This window comes from Uranotaenia lowii, chromosome 3 (genome assembly GCF_029784155.1).
Source record: "Uranotaenia lowii strain MFRU-FL chromosome 3, ASM2978415v1, whole genome shotgun sequence".
NCBI lineage: Eukaryota > Metazoa > Arthropoda > Insecta > Diptera > Culicidae > Uranotaenia > Uranotaenia lowii.
Window position 1 is genome coordinate 294838890 of NC_073693.1, and position 14926 is coordinate 294853815.

General features: G+C 39.4%; 4 protein-coding genes across 5 annotated transcripts in view; 2 read left to right on the top strand and 2 right to left on the bottom strand.

Moving 5' to 3' along the window:
- The first annotated feature begins 3115 nt into the window (after window positions 1-3115).
- Window positions 3116-4465, top strand: LOC129751402 (uncharacterized). Of its 2 annotated transcripts, none has more exons than XM_055746892.1 (3): window positions 3116-3208; window positions 3316-3772; window positions 3844-4465. In XM_055746892.1, exons 2-3 carry the CDS (start codon window positions 3356-3358, stop codon window positions 4309-4311), a joined length of 885 nt encoding a protein of 294 aa, XP_055602867.1. In that variant the 5' UTR covers window positions 3116-3208; window positions 3316-3355; the 3' UTR covers window positions 4312-4465. The 2 variants fall into 2 exon arrangements, with proteins under 2 accessions (XP_055602867.1, XP_055602866.1); XM_055746891.1 differs by having other exon boundaries at window positions 3121-3238.
- A 1494-nt stretch (window positions 4466-5959) lies between these two features.
- LOC129751400 (plancitoxin-1-like) lies at window positions 5960-8453 on the bottom strand. Its single transcript, XM_055746889.1, has 3 exons — window positions 8439-8453; window positions 7802-8067; window positions 5960-7737 (listed from the first exon to the last, which is right to left on the bottom strand). Exons 2-3 carry the CDS (start codon window positions 7903-7905, stop codon window positions 6771-6773), a joined length of 1071 nt encoding a protein of 356 aa, XP_055602864.1. The 5' UTR covers window positions 7906-8067; window positions 8439-8453; the 3' UTR covers window positions 5960-6770.
- Window positions 8454-9591: 1138 nt separating this feature from the next.
- Window positions 9592-14926, top strand: part of LOC129751397 (cytochrome P450 4C1-like) — a 37035-nt gene continuing 31700 nt past the window's right edge. The window contains exon 1 of the mRNA XM_055746884.1: window positions 9592-9876. The gene's annotated coding sequence lies outside the window, so the exon portion shown is untranslated. The remainder of the gene's footprint in view (window positions 9877-14926) is intronic.
- LOC129751401 (transmembrane protein 68-like) lies at window positions 11412-14154 on the bottom strand. The gene is made up of 5 exons (XM_055746890.1): window positions 13256-14154; window positions 13033-13171; window positions 12809-12912; window positions 11916-12277; window positions 11412-11849 (listed from the first exon to the last, which is right to left on the bottom strand). The coding sequence occupies exons 1-5, from the start codon at window positions 13329-13331 to the stop codon at window positions 11541-11543; spliced, it is 990 nt and encodes a 329-aa protein (XP_055602865.1). The 5' UTR covers window positions 13332-14154; the 3' UTR covers window positions 11412-11540.

A 14926-nucleotide genomic window follows, 5' to 3' on the forward strand; every position in this document is an offset into this window, starting at 1 on the left:
CATGCATGCACGATATATATGCACTCAGAAAAATACTATTAAGTTTGCCATGAGATTCTCTTATAAACTGACGCCATAAGAAAAATCATTGAAATTTATAAGATTGTCTTATGACGCGAACGCCTACTTCGTTGAGAGGTTTTTGCTTTTCATAAGAGGGTCTTATGGAAACAGAAAATGTCATGTTTGATGAGAATAACTCAAGATAATTGATATTAAAAACATTTTATTTATTTTCTAGCTTGTTTCTATCTAGTTTGTTACATCATTAGCACTAACAGCAGCACACAAACACCCGGTTCCAACACATTTATTCTGCCGCATCGGATCCTTTGAGTTTTTACTTTTTCCCGGTCAATATGCAAAAACGTAAACAAAAAATAATGTGTTTGAGTTTACAAATAATATCAACGTTTACAAAAAATAAACTTACCATTTAGAATTAGATAATCACTTATCTTTTAGGAAAACCATAATGGTTTCACGCCTCGTGTGACGATGAAAAATAATGACTGATGGAATGAATGCGTTCATTATTTTTTCACAATGCCGCTTCTTCTATTTTTCATAAGAACTTACTTTGAAAATTGGAAGAATTTCATAAGACTCTTATGAAAATCAATTTTACATTCTAAAAAGCGGTTCATAAGATGCATTTTATGAGAATCATAAAAAGAATTTGCCTGAGTGTGGAATTGTAACTACTTGAAAAAATGGCGCTAGTCGGATGTTCTTTTTACCATTAAGTTCATGGTCACATTTAAATTCAATGGAAAATGAATGTGATCCCGAATAGCAAAGACCGTGGTATTAATTATAACCGAGCTATGATATTCAATATAACAATAAACATCATCGTTATTTCTCAATACTTATCAACCGCTTTATATTTTGAAATCATCATAATATTTAAAGTCACCGTGAAGTTTATCGTTAATTTAAAATATTTCATAGTTGTCGAAAATACCAGAAGCACGGTATCACAATAATTTTCCTGTGATTTTTATTGTTACTGTGTACTTCATGGTAAAATTGAGATCCAAACCAAAACTAACGTAGGTAAAATTTTGCTTTTTCTACCTATTCTGAATTCTTCGTGTAGCCATTTTTGAAAATAAACAACAATTGCGGTAAATTTTCTCTGCAGGCAAGAGGACCTATCTGGGATGGTGAGTATATCTTTTTAAAGTGTTTGTCTTTTTAAGGAACCGTATTTTGCAAATAAGTATATTAAATTTATTTTTCTAGGCCACAGGCTATATTGCTTGTGCTAATGGTAAAATTACCACCCGATCGGCGGAAATGGCAGTTGAAAACGAGCCGTCGGAAAGGTGCTGTGCTGTGACCCTAATAGGATGGACTCAATAGGAGGACGATCACTGGAAAAAGATCCGTAACAAGCGGTTGATATCGCGGAGTCCGGGAGGATCTATCGTAAGTATTCTTTTTTAGTTTTTCTTATCGGAGCAAGCAAAAATGCTGCATAAATACTTGGTACCGTGCGAATGAAATTGCGCTCGAAATCCATTTTCATAGAATAGTTTTTCCCCGTTTTATCATTCGTTTCCTATTTTTTTTTTCAGGCTGGCGGATTTTGTGCATGAAAAGCAGCTTCCGGTCCACCATGACGTCCACGAATTTTGGCGTCACGCACCACTCGCAGCAGGTCGGTCGGAGCTGCTCTCAAAGCCAATCAGGAAACCATCAGCTACCCGAGATCGTCGTCATGAACGAGCTCAAGCCTACAGCAGGCGTAGCCCGGATTCAGATCGAGGTGCAAGCTTTTTTTTAAAATTGTGAAAAAAAGCTTTGTGAAAATTTGTTAAAAGGAAGAAAATGAAAGTGCTTTACAACATTAATAAAATGTGTTCTTTTGAATAAGTGCATTGTTTTTAATAAGTGACTTGCTATAGAAATTAATCAGTTTGTTAAAGTTATTCCTTTTTGGGGAATATTATTCTTGATTGGTCGTGTTTTCTAGTAAACGTGTGCCAAGTATATTAAAAGCACGACTAAAGAAGTATAATATTTCTCAAAACAAGGAATAACTTTAACAAACTGATTAATTTTGATTGAATTATTTCGAAAAAAACAAAATAAAATATCATGATAATATCGTGATTTTCATCATTGTTGAAACGATGAAAATACAATCAATTACAATAAATTTCACGGTTCCCATTAGAAAAACCGGAAGCTGTAATAACCATGAACTAAATTGTTTTGTGATTTCAAATGTATGGAAAAAAGTTGATTTTTTCATGGTTAAGTTGCTTAACAACCCCCTTTTTTCATGGTAATTTTTGCCAAAACCGTGAATTTCATTGTCGAAAACGATTAATTTCACAGTACATTCAAGGTTTCAGAACCATGATATATTTTGTATGTACCATTTTATACATGGTAGAATGAAAATGAAAATCATGGTTTTTTCACCTTACTTTTATATTCGGGATACCATGGTTCTGTTCTATTCGGGTAATTAATAAAATATTCGGCCGGTGGAATGCAAATTTCAAAGTATTACACACCAAGGTTTTTTTCCAAAGTTTTTTTCACACAGTTTTTTTACACGGCTTTTTTACACGGCTTTTTAATACGACTTTCGAGAATAAACACGGTTTTTTTACACGGATTGCCCCAATTAACACGGTGTTTGACAGAAAATAGTCCTCTTGACCGGGAAACACTTAAAAATTTTTCAGATGGGAAAATCTTAGCTCTGAGACTAATAACGTACGTAATACATCAATACATGATATCTGAGATCTGAGACACAAGACAGCTGAGACTTGAGACCTGAGATCTGAGACACGACGTCTCGAGACAGCTGAGACCTGAGATATGGGATTTTGAACCTGAGAATGTCTCATGTTTCAGAGCTGTAAAATTGGAATGGTCTTTTTTACGTGGTTTTCGTGAATTAGCACGGTTCTTCTATACGGTTTTCGGGAATTAACACGGTTTTTATTTTACGCGTTTAAAAATAACCTTATATGTAGTGTATGTCAAAATCAAATTATTACGAAAACAAAAAATTCCGTTACGTAATTTTTGGACGCCCTTTGAAATTTTTTGATGATTCGACGACGTCGTTTCGAAACCAAAACAAGACGCCTTCCAGGGTTGAAGTGCGAGTCCATTCATGTTTTTAGAAGCAAAACAAAATGAAATTCCGGCCCCAAACGCTCCAAAACGCTTGAAATTTGTAAACTTCGTGAATTTTTACATTGTTATTGTTAGAGTTTACAATACAAAAACTAAAGATTGAATGTTGAATCTAGAAAGTCATTAATTATGTTCCAAATTTTTTAGGACTTGGTTTTGAAATAACTGCAAATTAACGGGACATAACATGGACATCGACAAAATCGAGATAGCCTGGGAACCGGACGATGGCGACGAAGAGTCAATTGAACAGGACGTCGACATGGCACCAATGGCAGTTGCTTCCGGTTTATCGGAATACCCGCTGGTGAACCGCACCGTTGGCGATGAGAACGGAGCGATCCGGTGTCTGTTCCATGTTTGCAAGCGATTGTTTTGCGGACAAAAAGTAAATCAGAACTGCGAGTGGTTGGTGGAGGCCCACAGTATCGAAGCCTTCCGGGAGTATCTGTGGGAGCTAATTCGACCACACATAAAACGGCCGGTCAAATTTGATGAGCCCGAGGTACGCCGATACGTCGCTGTTAGCTGGGATGAACCGGCGCATCCAACGATTCAAGATGCTGGTCGCTACGTTTTGTTTTCTCTGAAGGAACAACGAAGGGTGAGGGAAATGTTCTTTTTTGTGATTTGAGAAAATTTAATGTTATTTTGGATTTTTTTTTCCTTTTTCAGAACTTTTCCTGGGATTCTCTAACCCCCAGAAAACTGATAACGTGGAATTCGGGTACGATTTTACTGAGCATACAAGTGTACTCGAATGCAGTTACTTGCCGACAGGCCTATGAATCGGTTATGCACACATTGCTATTCAGCCCTCGGCCAGCCAAAAAAGCGGAACCTCCAAAAAAGGTGTCCAAAGTGTTACCTGAGGACGCCGATGGCTACAACTTCCGGGACGAAGTTCGGGCCCTTAGGGAAACTTTCATGCAAATGCGGGATCTGATGCACATACTGGACAATCGAATCTCGCTCTTGGAGGAAAAGTGCGACCAGCTGGTCCAAAAGGAACCGTACATCCAGCTGCAGCAGGGAGCCATCCCGGTCCAGGTGGTCGATGTTAAGGATCTGGGTTTCCTGGATCCGCTGTTGCAGCCGAACGTTGAAATTAAACAGGAAGATGATCCTGAACAAGATGACTAGAATGATGGAAGTACAAGTAAGATTTTTTTATTGAATTAGTTGAGAAATCCTTTTTTTTCCTTTTCGATTTATGGACAGATTTATGAAGATTCCAACTAAAGTTAAACAATTGATTTATTTCTGACTTCATCATCACAATTTTTTTTTTTTTTTTTTTTTTTTGTATGGGTTTATGAGCTACCTGGCTGACCCGGAAAGGAAAAACAGATCGGGGTACAGAAGAGGAAAATTTACATGAGAGTAGAATAGCTTAGAGTAGGATAGCGGCAGCAGAGCCCGAGGGTTCTGAAGCACCAGTTTAGGGAAGCGTTAAGATAGTGCTCGACGGACTGGGACAATTGGGCCCTACATGAGCTTCGAGTTAACCCAACCTCCAATTCAACCGAGCAGTAGCAAAAGTTATCATATGCCAACGCCTCGATATCATTGTCAGAAGGGTTCACTATCTTACCGTAGTTGAGTTATCCCTACCTGTCACCTAACCTTACTCGATGCAATAACTTTGAATAAATTATCGTTTTAGATTGACTAAGAAAACATATTTTTCGAATTCAGAACAAAACATCTAGATAGGAAGCTATCTCTCAATGCAGCAATTAATAGAATTTCGCTAAACACAAATAATAATTGTACCAAATATTTTGAAAATTAAAAAAATATATAGAGATACAATTATGAATTGCATGTTCAATATCTTTTGTACTATCATTGACTTATCAAAATCAGCGGTGTTTAAACTCGCCTCGGAAAGAATCATTCGGCTGATTTTTTCCGAGTTTAACTTGTTGTGTGCAGATTGATTTTATCTTCGTTCCAATCATGACGTGATTGCACACAAAACAAAGAGAACAGTTCCGAGTTGATGTTTTCCCCTCCTCGCAGGAATAAAATCACACCAATGAAACAACAGAACGAAGCTTACCGTACACGAATGCTCACGAGCGATCGTTGCCCGACGGACCGAGTTAACATTCCTCGCACCCTTCTCTCGCTCGTTTCCCGTTCCCTTGTATCTATCACTTTTAGCCACGCCCCCATGCGTTGTCCGATTGATGTGTTCGGCTGCCGAACGAAAACGATTTTTTCTTTAATTCGCTGAACTGTTCGTTTGCTTCGCTGATGTTTCTCCCCCGATTGCTGTTTACTCCTGCCGAGTTTACCCGAAGCTTACTTCCTGATGCTTTCCGAGTTGAACTTTAGATAGCATCATTGCAGATTGAGTTTAACGAAATAAAATCGTTCTGCAAAGAAGGGCAAAGTGCGAGTATGTAGACTCGCGATTTTAACATCTCTGATCAAAATAACATGATAATGCAAATGACGATGCTGTTCTTCTAAAACCTCATTGCTAATTTTGAACAACTTCTCAAACAACCTTCCTCGATCTTTGGTTTGGTTAAAATGAATGTCAATTTTTAAAACCACGATATTATTTTCCTGGACGAGTAGGTTCTTGTTTATAAAAATTATACCTTCTATTTTCTACATCCTTATTTGAATTTCAAACCTAATCAAGCTATAAGATCGAACTACAATAAAAAAGTATTAAATGAGAAAGGACTAGGCTGTTCTTCTAAAAACTCGAACATTTACAATTTCACAGAACAACTTTCCTCAATCTGTTTCGGATGAAATAAATTACACTCCTATTTATAAATCTCCGATATTATTTTGCTGGACTATCATCTATCTTTTACTTCATTATTTGAATTTCACACCTAACCAAAAAATAGACAATTCTATCAAAAAGTATTGAAACGAAAAGGAATTATTTTTGACAGAAAACTATCTAAACAGCACCTTGATCCAATAAGCCTCTAGTTCTTGTAAAATGCTTGATTTAAGAATAAGCCTTCGAAATTCATAAACCGCAAATGCACACTTACTAGAGCATTGGGGAGAAGGAAACTATTACTTTACCTTGCCTAGTAGCACATTGAACATTGAATACCTAACCATGTGCCAATTGTTAACATCCTCATCCAACTAATTCTTGTACAATTGAATTGCCTATCTAATTTTGGCAGTTATCATTCATTTACAATACTGTCTATTCTAATCTAACTTGCGCATGGTGGAAAAGTGGAAATATCAACATTAAAACAACTAATTGTGATATTTCCACTGCGCAATGCTGTTGTTGTCCAACGGAAGGGAGGGCAAGTGTTTCAACTCCCATTCACCTTATCAACATGGATCATCAAAGAAAAAGTACACGATATTGATTCACCTTTTAATTTATTGTCTATGATCTCATATCGAATAAGGCTACGTGCAACCGCCCTCTCAGGTTTATGTTAGTTTAGAGTCTGTTTCCAAACCGTCAACTTCCATAAACACAGTAATGCACGCCGTCGCCGTGACCCATTACAGCCTAGGGTACGGACTTCATCATCACAAAATTTTACAACATAATACTTAGCATAGTTTGTGTGAAATCTGTTATAAAATTTTAAACACTAATTCCGAACCAAAGGACACTCTTCAACATTCACAACCGATCGGAAGTAAACGCTAGACAGCCCGGTGGATTCGGTACAGACACTTCCCCCGCCTCGCAGCTTCTGGTGCTCCTGTCGGTTGATGTCCCCCACACAGATCCAGAAACTCGAATCTCCCGGTCCAGTAACGGCCCACTTGGAGTGGTCCTTCAGGGTCGTGAATTCGGCATCACCCACCTTTACACTTTTTACGTTTAGAACAGCCAACTCCGGGATGTTACAATTGGACGGTAGATTTCCGGTTCCATGTTGCCACGATTCCACGAACAGTGCCACCTGCAGTGTTGGAGCGATGAAATCGGCGTACAGTTCCTTCCTGAAGTTGCGATCTTTAGCAAACGATCGGAAAACAACGCCATTTCTCGAAATTAGTTTGGAATGGCTCCAGTGGGGAGCTTCGGTACTATTCTTCATACTGATTGCCTCGACCAGATCCGGAAATTGGGCCTTCAAACCATTTGGCACCCCAGACGAGTACACGTGCGGCTCATTTTTGTTCAGCTGCATACCGATTGTATTCATCTCACTCGCATTGAAAGTTATGCACAGGAAACTTTGACCGTACATGCGACCGGTGTGTGGATACTGATAGGCTTCTCCAAGTGCCGGTGGGTATTTCGGAACCGAATGGACCAACCAAAACCCAGTTATACCATCTGTGGCCACAACGCCCTTAGTATGGCCTCGATAACCATCGGTTTTACCCGTGGGAGGTTCATCGTTGTAAAGCACCGAAAGAAATTGCTTACCGGCATCCTTGAGGATCGGTTCCAGCGTTCTTCCAGGAACACTTTTAGCTTGGTTCACATTATGCTTGGATCGCTTCCATTCTGGGTTGTCCGCGTTGTCCGAAGTGATGAAACTGTAGTACAAACCGGACTCCGGATCGTGGGAATTGGTTTCCGGTAGCTTGTACAGATAGTACCTGAAGACAATGAAGAATGTGTGATGAAGATCGTACTAAATAGGATCCAATAATCGAAACTAACCAATCAACAAGTTTATTGTTTTCATCTCTGCATCCAATTTCGGCTTTAGTGGTGCTGATTAGCAGTCCATAAATTGCAAAAATCGATAAGAAGCGAAGCATCATTTGGATATGACGCTTGTGTCAATTAAGCACTGCAGAAAAATGTTGGAAAGATCACGTACCTACCTCACGTACTGATCCTCATTATTCCTTAGAAATGATCGGCTTGAGTTTGTGTTGGTTAATAAGTGCGCCCTTTGTCGTCGAAACGATGCAGATCTGGTTCTAAGAAAGCAGATGTGGATATTGAGACTTGAGAGTACAATTATCAAGTATGAGAGTAATACACGCGGCATGGCATGGGTATAAGAAAACGCGCGCTGCGGATTGATTGCATGCAATTTCAAACATTAGAGTAGTTCAGCAATTTTTCGATGAGCGCATCTTTTTGAAGAATATATCGGTATCAAATTTTGAATACGGCGAATGCGCCAAGACCTTTGTTTTGAGAAAAACGCATTCCAAGTTTCAGAAAATAAAATCAATTTCCTATTTAGCTGCGTACAATCATTTTCCTAAAGAAGTCGCTAAAATGCTTTCAAATTGGTTAAATTTCAACACCCGATCGATAAATATAGCTTTTCCGTACTAATTACCACAAGAAATTAATAAATATAACTGTGGGCCCTTTTACCACAGACTGGTGCTCTCATTTTGTTCATTCGCCAAATTGGAGTGCCCTTTTGAATTGCAGAATGACTATTCGCCTTTTAGATCACTCATTAAAGAAGCAATATTCAAGCAAATTTCGGCTTGAAAACGGGTCCAAATGATCACGTTAACACATTAGCACATTCAACGATCTTATAAATACTGATTTGTGCGTCTCCTCGTCCTGGAATTTTTTTTTTCGAAAACTTCAATGCCCTTTTTCCATCTCGAAATAACTATTGGCCCTTTTGTTCGCGACGAAATTTTGAGGGGAAATGGGCGAATGAACTGTGGGATTACACACTCATAAAAAAAGCTATTCGCCTTATTTAAAAAATTAAATTTAACTTCACTAAAATAAGAAAAATTGAAAGGAGATCATATTTTCGGATGTAAAATGAATAGTTTAATGCATTTATGTGATTATCTGGATTTGTTTACATTTGGCGCATTCGCCGTATTCAAAATTCGATACCGATATATTTTACAATTTTAATAAGCTTAGTTTAATTGATTATTTTCATATCAACTTTAAATTACACATGGAAACATCATTTTTAGTGCCTAAGTGAAATCTGTCAGGGTTAGATTTTACTCCGGTGAAAGGGCTGCTATCTGAGAGGTCATCGAATTGGTCCAATAGACTGAGTTGATTTGGGGTCATTTTTGAATTTCTCAAACCCTGTGGTTATAAAAATTTTCGTTTTGGTTCAAAATTCATCCATGAATTTTTGCAGAATTTTCAAGTTACGTTTACATGCATGAGTAAATTTGAACTTTTAGGTTTGTATGGGAAAATTTAATATGTTGTACTGAAAAATCAACATTTATTTTGTCTGTTCTGTGAAACCAAGCCTGCTGATGGTTTTTGTGCCAATTTATAAATTCTCTAAAGGAGATTTTCCGCTGAACAACTTTGTAGAAGACCGTAACTTCGTATTTTAAAGGGTGTCCATGATGAAATTGCCACACTATGAAATTGCTCTAACTTTTTAACCGTTGGGTAGAATTTAACAAAAATTTGGATAGATTTAGTTCATAGTGCATTGTTTACATCCTGAAAGTTTTATAAAATCCTGTGATCAAAACTCGCGGAAATAGAGTCGGAAGAACAGCTCGTGCGTGATAAAATCTGCGCATTCATCACAAGAACAAGGATCTCTCGCATCGTCCATCGTTAAAACGTTGGGAATCGCGAATTCCACGGTGTCGCGAGTGATTGAGCGGTTCGAGGAACGATTGACCTCCGATCGGAAGCCCAGAAATAAAGGAAATCCGTAACGAGCCTATAGTTAACAAAGAGACGAAATGTCACGATAGGATTTTTTTATTTTTTGTCAGTGTCATTCCAATCGAGCAGAACCAAGCAGTGAAAGGGATCAGGTGGGGCCTCTTTGTTTACTATAGTCTCTTTAGTATTCCGTACAACACCCAAAATCACAACCGCGTAGTTGGGGCCTTCAACCGAAACCCGAATGCCTCCGCTCGGGATGTGGCTAAGAAGCTGCACCTAAGCCGAAGTTTTGTCCAGAAGGCCAAAACTACGGCTGGGCTTCGAACGTTCAAGGTACAAAAGGCACCCATTCGCGACAAGAAGCAGAACAAGTCCGCCAAAACCCGCAATACTTCGCGAGGCACCAGCAGTGATGTCAATTGAATTTATTGTTTTTCAATGCCATAAGACCAATGCCTGTTAACCAGCTAATAACTTTTTTGCATAATAAGATACGAAGTTGTTTAGCGGAAAATTTCCTTTAGAGTTTTCAAAAATTGGCACAAAAACTTTTAGCAGGCTCGGTTCCCCAGAAGAAGCAAAAATGATGTTGATTTTTCAGTACAATAATCCTTAAAGTTCAAATTTACTCATGTTAACGTTACCTCAAAATTCTGCAAATTAAATCATGGATGAGCTTTGAACCAAAACAAAGTTTTGTAGATCCCAGGGTTTGAGAGATTCAAAAATGACCCCAAATCGACTCAGTCTACTGGTCAAACCAAACCAATTAGGAAGACATAGATTGTCATTGAGCCGGAGCCATGGTAAGTCGCAGGGCTTAGCCGGAAATCGTCGAACTTGTACCTTAGAAAATTGGTGAGCCAAAGTTATAAAGGAGGTCATCGAATCAGGAACTAAATGGAAGGCCGTTGAGCCACGGGAAGGTTGTCGTCGAGTAAGCTAGAAGGAAGGTTGTCGAGTAAAACCAAAAGGTCACAAGTTCAATGCGACAAGTATGGTTTGGTGGGTGGAGTCAAGAAGGAGTAACTACAAGTTCAGGAGGAGTCATCATCAAGTTTCATTTGAGAAGAACCAATACATTTCCTGTTTTTTTTTGTCAAAACTAGGGATTGGATCAGTTCGTGAGCGCTGATGTAGTCTAGTGGATAGGCCTGCACGAGTCTGGTAACCCAGGCGTACTGGGTTCGATTCCCGGTATCGGCAAGAAAACTTTTGGGTTCGAATCCCACAAGTTGCCGACAGGTAAGATGTGTTTAATTGTATAAATACCTAAATGCACTAAATATTTTCAGAGGTAATGCATCTGGTGTTAATCTGAAGAGACTATTGCAAGCGGAGTGGATTGCCAACCATTGTTAGGTCTCTGAAGGTTGGATGCCTTCCCTCGACGATCCATCGGCCGTGGAAGCCCTAGAAGCAATTCGAAGGCCAAGTTACACAGACACAAGCTGGACCTTGCTACCAAGGATGAAGGTAGGATCAAAAGATGAATTCCCAAAAACAAAAAAAAAAAGAAATTGTGCAGCCTGATTTGTACTTCAACAGGGTCCATATCTGTGAACTCCACACTCTTTCACTATTGAGATTCTTTCCTTACCCAGCGCCTTCTTTTTGTCGAATCTATTACACCCGGGGATATAAACATCCTGGTCACAACTCCTGACAATAGAAAACTCAAAACTTAACACTTATACCACTTTGTATATTTTACAACTTAATAGTTAAATAAGTACAGCTTATACAATTACCTACTCATATGATTCGATCATACACATGCGCGCAAGATACATATTCACAATTTATCTCTTCCTCAATCGTTTTTCCGCTTGGCAATAAAACGATCCAACAGGCCATGCATAATGCTACCCGGTATCCTTTGGTTCCGGTTGATCAGGTCCTCGATGGCGTAGGCGACCTTCTCCTGCAGCTGTTCTGGGGTCAGTGAGGGGTCGTATGGTATCGGTTTCCCCAAGTGGGACCGAAATTTGACCGGAAATCCACCGTAAACCGGTCGCACCGGGAAGCGTACCGCGTTGTACAACCGCACAAACAGGCTCTTGGCAAAGCCGAACGAACGGAAACCCTCCCGCAGATTCTCGGTGAACATTGGAATGATGGGCTGTTTTGGAAAATAAATTATTTAAGCTACCTCAACTCAGTTTAAAAAAATATGGGGACAACTTACGGCTCTCGATTCGATCGCAACTTTTGCAAAGCCGACCCGATTTCTCCAGAGCAGTTCGTAGTTGCTATCGCCGAACTGGGCCTCGTAAACGCCACCCGGTGAAATCGATAGGAGATTGCCCTCTTTTAGTACGCTGGAACAGGATTGTACCGTGCCGGGGCTGATTTTCATGACCCGAGCCAGAAAACTCCAGCCGGGTAGCTTTTCCAGAAAACGATCTCCCACGGTGTAGACCAGACGGGATCGTTTCAGGTATACTCGGGCCACCAGATAGTACATGTCGATCGGAATCGCCCCGTGATAGTAGATGATTAGGGCCGGACCTTCCACCGGGAGATTCTCAAGGCCGCATACTTCGTACCCTGTCAATAGAATATTGTTACACTTTAGTTTACAGATGTGTATTGAAGTTATTTTCCAACCTACCTACATGGTTAAGAAAAACGATTAAATGTGCAATGTATTTCATTCTTCATCAGTTTGCGTGTTTAGACAAACATTGATTTTAAGAATTGAATGATTCATTTGAATTAAAGTTTAGAAGTAAGAATTATTCGTAAAACTGACAGCTCACTTCGCCTTTTCTTTGCACGTCATACTCAATCAAATCTTCAGGAAATCCCCACAGAAGGTATATTGGCTATAATACAGCTGCTTAAAATTTTGGGGCCCATTTTTCTTTACTTTGGACCGTTAAGTGTTAAGGCCATGAGGACTCAAAGTAAATGATTACAGAAATCGGGACAAGAGTAATACGGACCGAGCTAAGTAAAACAAATTATAAAAAACACTGTAGCCGGCACTGGCTTGGCTCAGAATCAGAATTCAGTACGCATCAGTAGCCGAATGAAGAAAAAAAAAATCGAAAAATTAAAAACAATAATGAGGCTTACCATGAAAGATCCACCCGTGCGAGTCCCAAACGAGGGCCACCAGGGTGCGAGCGACGTCCCAAAAGTCGAAATCGCCATCGTTGTAGACTTGCAGTATAAAGCGACTGCGCCAAACGAAACAAAAATTTGCCAGTATCAGACACACCGGTACTAATCGTTCGGCTTAATAAATAATTCCCCCTACTTTGCTAAAGGCGATCTTCACCCCACGGCGAAATACTAACCTGTGCAGTTTGTATACATACAAAAACGATATGGAAAGGTAAATGAGTAACACGAAGAGCGACGGGAGCAAAAAGGTCAACATTAGCGGGGTCAGCAGCCGGTACAGCCATATGGAGTAATTCAAATCGATGTACTGGTCTGGAAAACAGAGAAGGAAATTAATTGTCACCGCTGACTGTAAACAATGGATGACCCGAAGGACCTCCGGTGAACTCTACCCACCTATGTAGCTGAAAATCGTCGAGTACTTGATGGTTTCATTGTTGAGGGTTATCAGTTCCTCCGGCACGGTTCCCATGGTCGCGCAATGTGTCGCGTGATGTACTGATTTTGCGAATTTGCTGTGAGCAGCACTACTATCTCGCAGTGCTGGCTACTATCTCTCCTTAGCCTTGGGGTTCAGTTCGGTTAGGTGAAATTTTTCAGGAGAGGTTCCAATGTTTAATACATTCCCCTATGGATCCCCCCTTTTGTCCAGGTGATGCTTCTAGTTGCAGACTGATAAAATTATCATTTCAAGTGCCTATACTATTTCTTTTGTGACGTAAGCGCTGTCTTGTCAAGAGTTCTGTCGATATGGAATCGATACATTCCACAGACAAAACGCCTCAGATGTATGCCATCGTTCCCTTCGCGTAATCCATTGTGCCAGTTTGTTGTTGTTGTTGTATGTTGAGGAGAGCTCCACCGCAGATCGTTGATTGACGTGATGCGCTGTACGCCTCAACAAAGCACCACATCGGAAGGTACCCACAACAAGAATGTATTGCACTTTCTCTTGTGGATTGTGGCGCCCTTGTTTGCAAATTTTGGATTGAGAAAAGTTTCGCGTAGTCTGGCTGGCTAGCTTGTCGATTCTTCAAACATGACCTCGAATTCGGGCTTACAAGAAATTGACGCTTTTGATTGGACGACAACAACAGTCAAGCCTCAACACATCAGCTGCAGAACACAAAAAAACACAACTCGCTAGAGGCAAACAACAAGACGTCGTCTTTCCAATGATTTTCTTTTTCAAAACAACAATCTCAACTCAACACAGAGGTCTGCGAAAGGCCCTCTATTCTGCTTTACGAGCCGTTTGCGAATCATCTATTCGTAACGCGGGTTAATTCAAGACTGGTCAGACTGGTCAATCAAAAGTTCTCAGCAAGAGAGAACGTAACGCGCGCGCGATCACGCACGATTCGCTCTTTCGCTCATTTTTCGGGCTGTTTACATCGTTTACATGTTTAGTTTTGGAAATCAGAGAAAAAATACTGCCTTTTTTTAAACTTTTTACCTTTATAATAATTAAACAGAACTTATTTTTTTTCCTAAAATAAAAAAAAAATACATAAAAATAACAAAATTAAAAAAAGCGAACACAAACAAAATAACGGAAATTAAGAAAATTGGAGGTAGTTAGAAAATTACAAAAATGACAAAAATCACCAGAATGACAAGAAATACATCAATGGCAAAAATGAATAAAAATAAAATTACAATATTGAAAAATAAATGGTCAAAAATGACAATAACGACGAAAATGTAAACAAAACAAATGAGTATATTTGAATTTTTGTTTTTGTTGTTGCATTTAATCAACGTTTTAAAACGTATAACGTATTTATGGTTTTTGTATAAATAAAATTAGTTCTGTAAGAGTATGAGCAGCGGTCAGGTGTCAAAACTACAATAACGCTCCATTTTGACACTTCGACGGCGCACCACCAGGTTTCAAAGGTGTTATCTTGCTCAGGGGTGTTAAAAAAGCGAACCAGGTGGCAAAATTTGAATACCGACCGGCTCCTGATTTGACAGGTGCTTAAGTGTCTATAGGGAAAATTTACAAGAGAAAATAGCTACAAACAACAACAACACACCGGGTGCGAAAGAGTGTGTATACCAAAT

Bases quoted from the DNA above. Each gene is read 5' to 3' on its own strand.
- LOC129751402 (XM_055746892.1), top strand. From the start codon at position 3,356: ATGGACATCGACAAAATCGAGATAGCCTGGGAACCGGACGATGGCGAC. The intron at 3,773-3,843 runs GTGAGGGAAATG...TTCCTTTTTCAG, and splicing joins CTCTGAAGGAACAACGAAGG to AACTTTTCCTGGGATTCTCT.
- LOC129751400 (XM_055746889.1), bottom strand. From the start codon at position 7,905: ATGATGCTTCGCTTCTTATCGATTTTTGCAATTTATGGACTGCTAATC. The intron at 7,738-7,801 runs GTTAGTTTCGAT...CATTGTCTTCAG, and splicing joins AACAATAAACTTGTTGATTG to GTACTATCTGTACAAGCTAC.
- LOC129751401 (XM_055746890.1), bottom strand. From the start codon at position 13,331: ATGGGAACCGTGCCGGAGGAACTGATAACCCTCAACAATGAAACCATC. The intron at 13,172-13,255 runs GTGGGTAGAGTT...TCTGTTTTCCAG, and splicing joins GACGATTTTCAGCTACATAG to ACCAGTACATCGATTTGAAT. The intron at 11,850-11,915 runs GTAAGTTGTCCC...TTTCCAAAACAG, and splicing joins TTGCGATCGAATCGAGAGCC to CCCATCATTCCAATGTTCAC.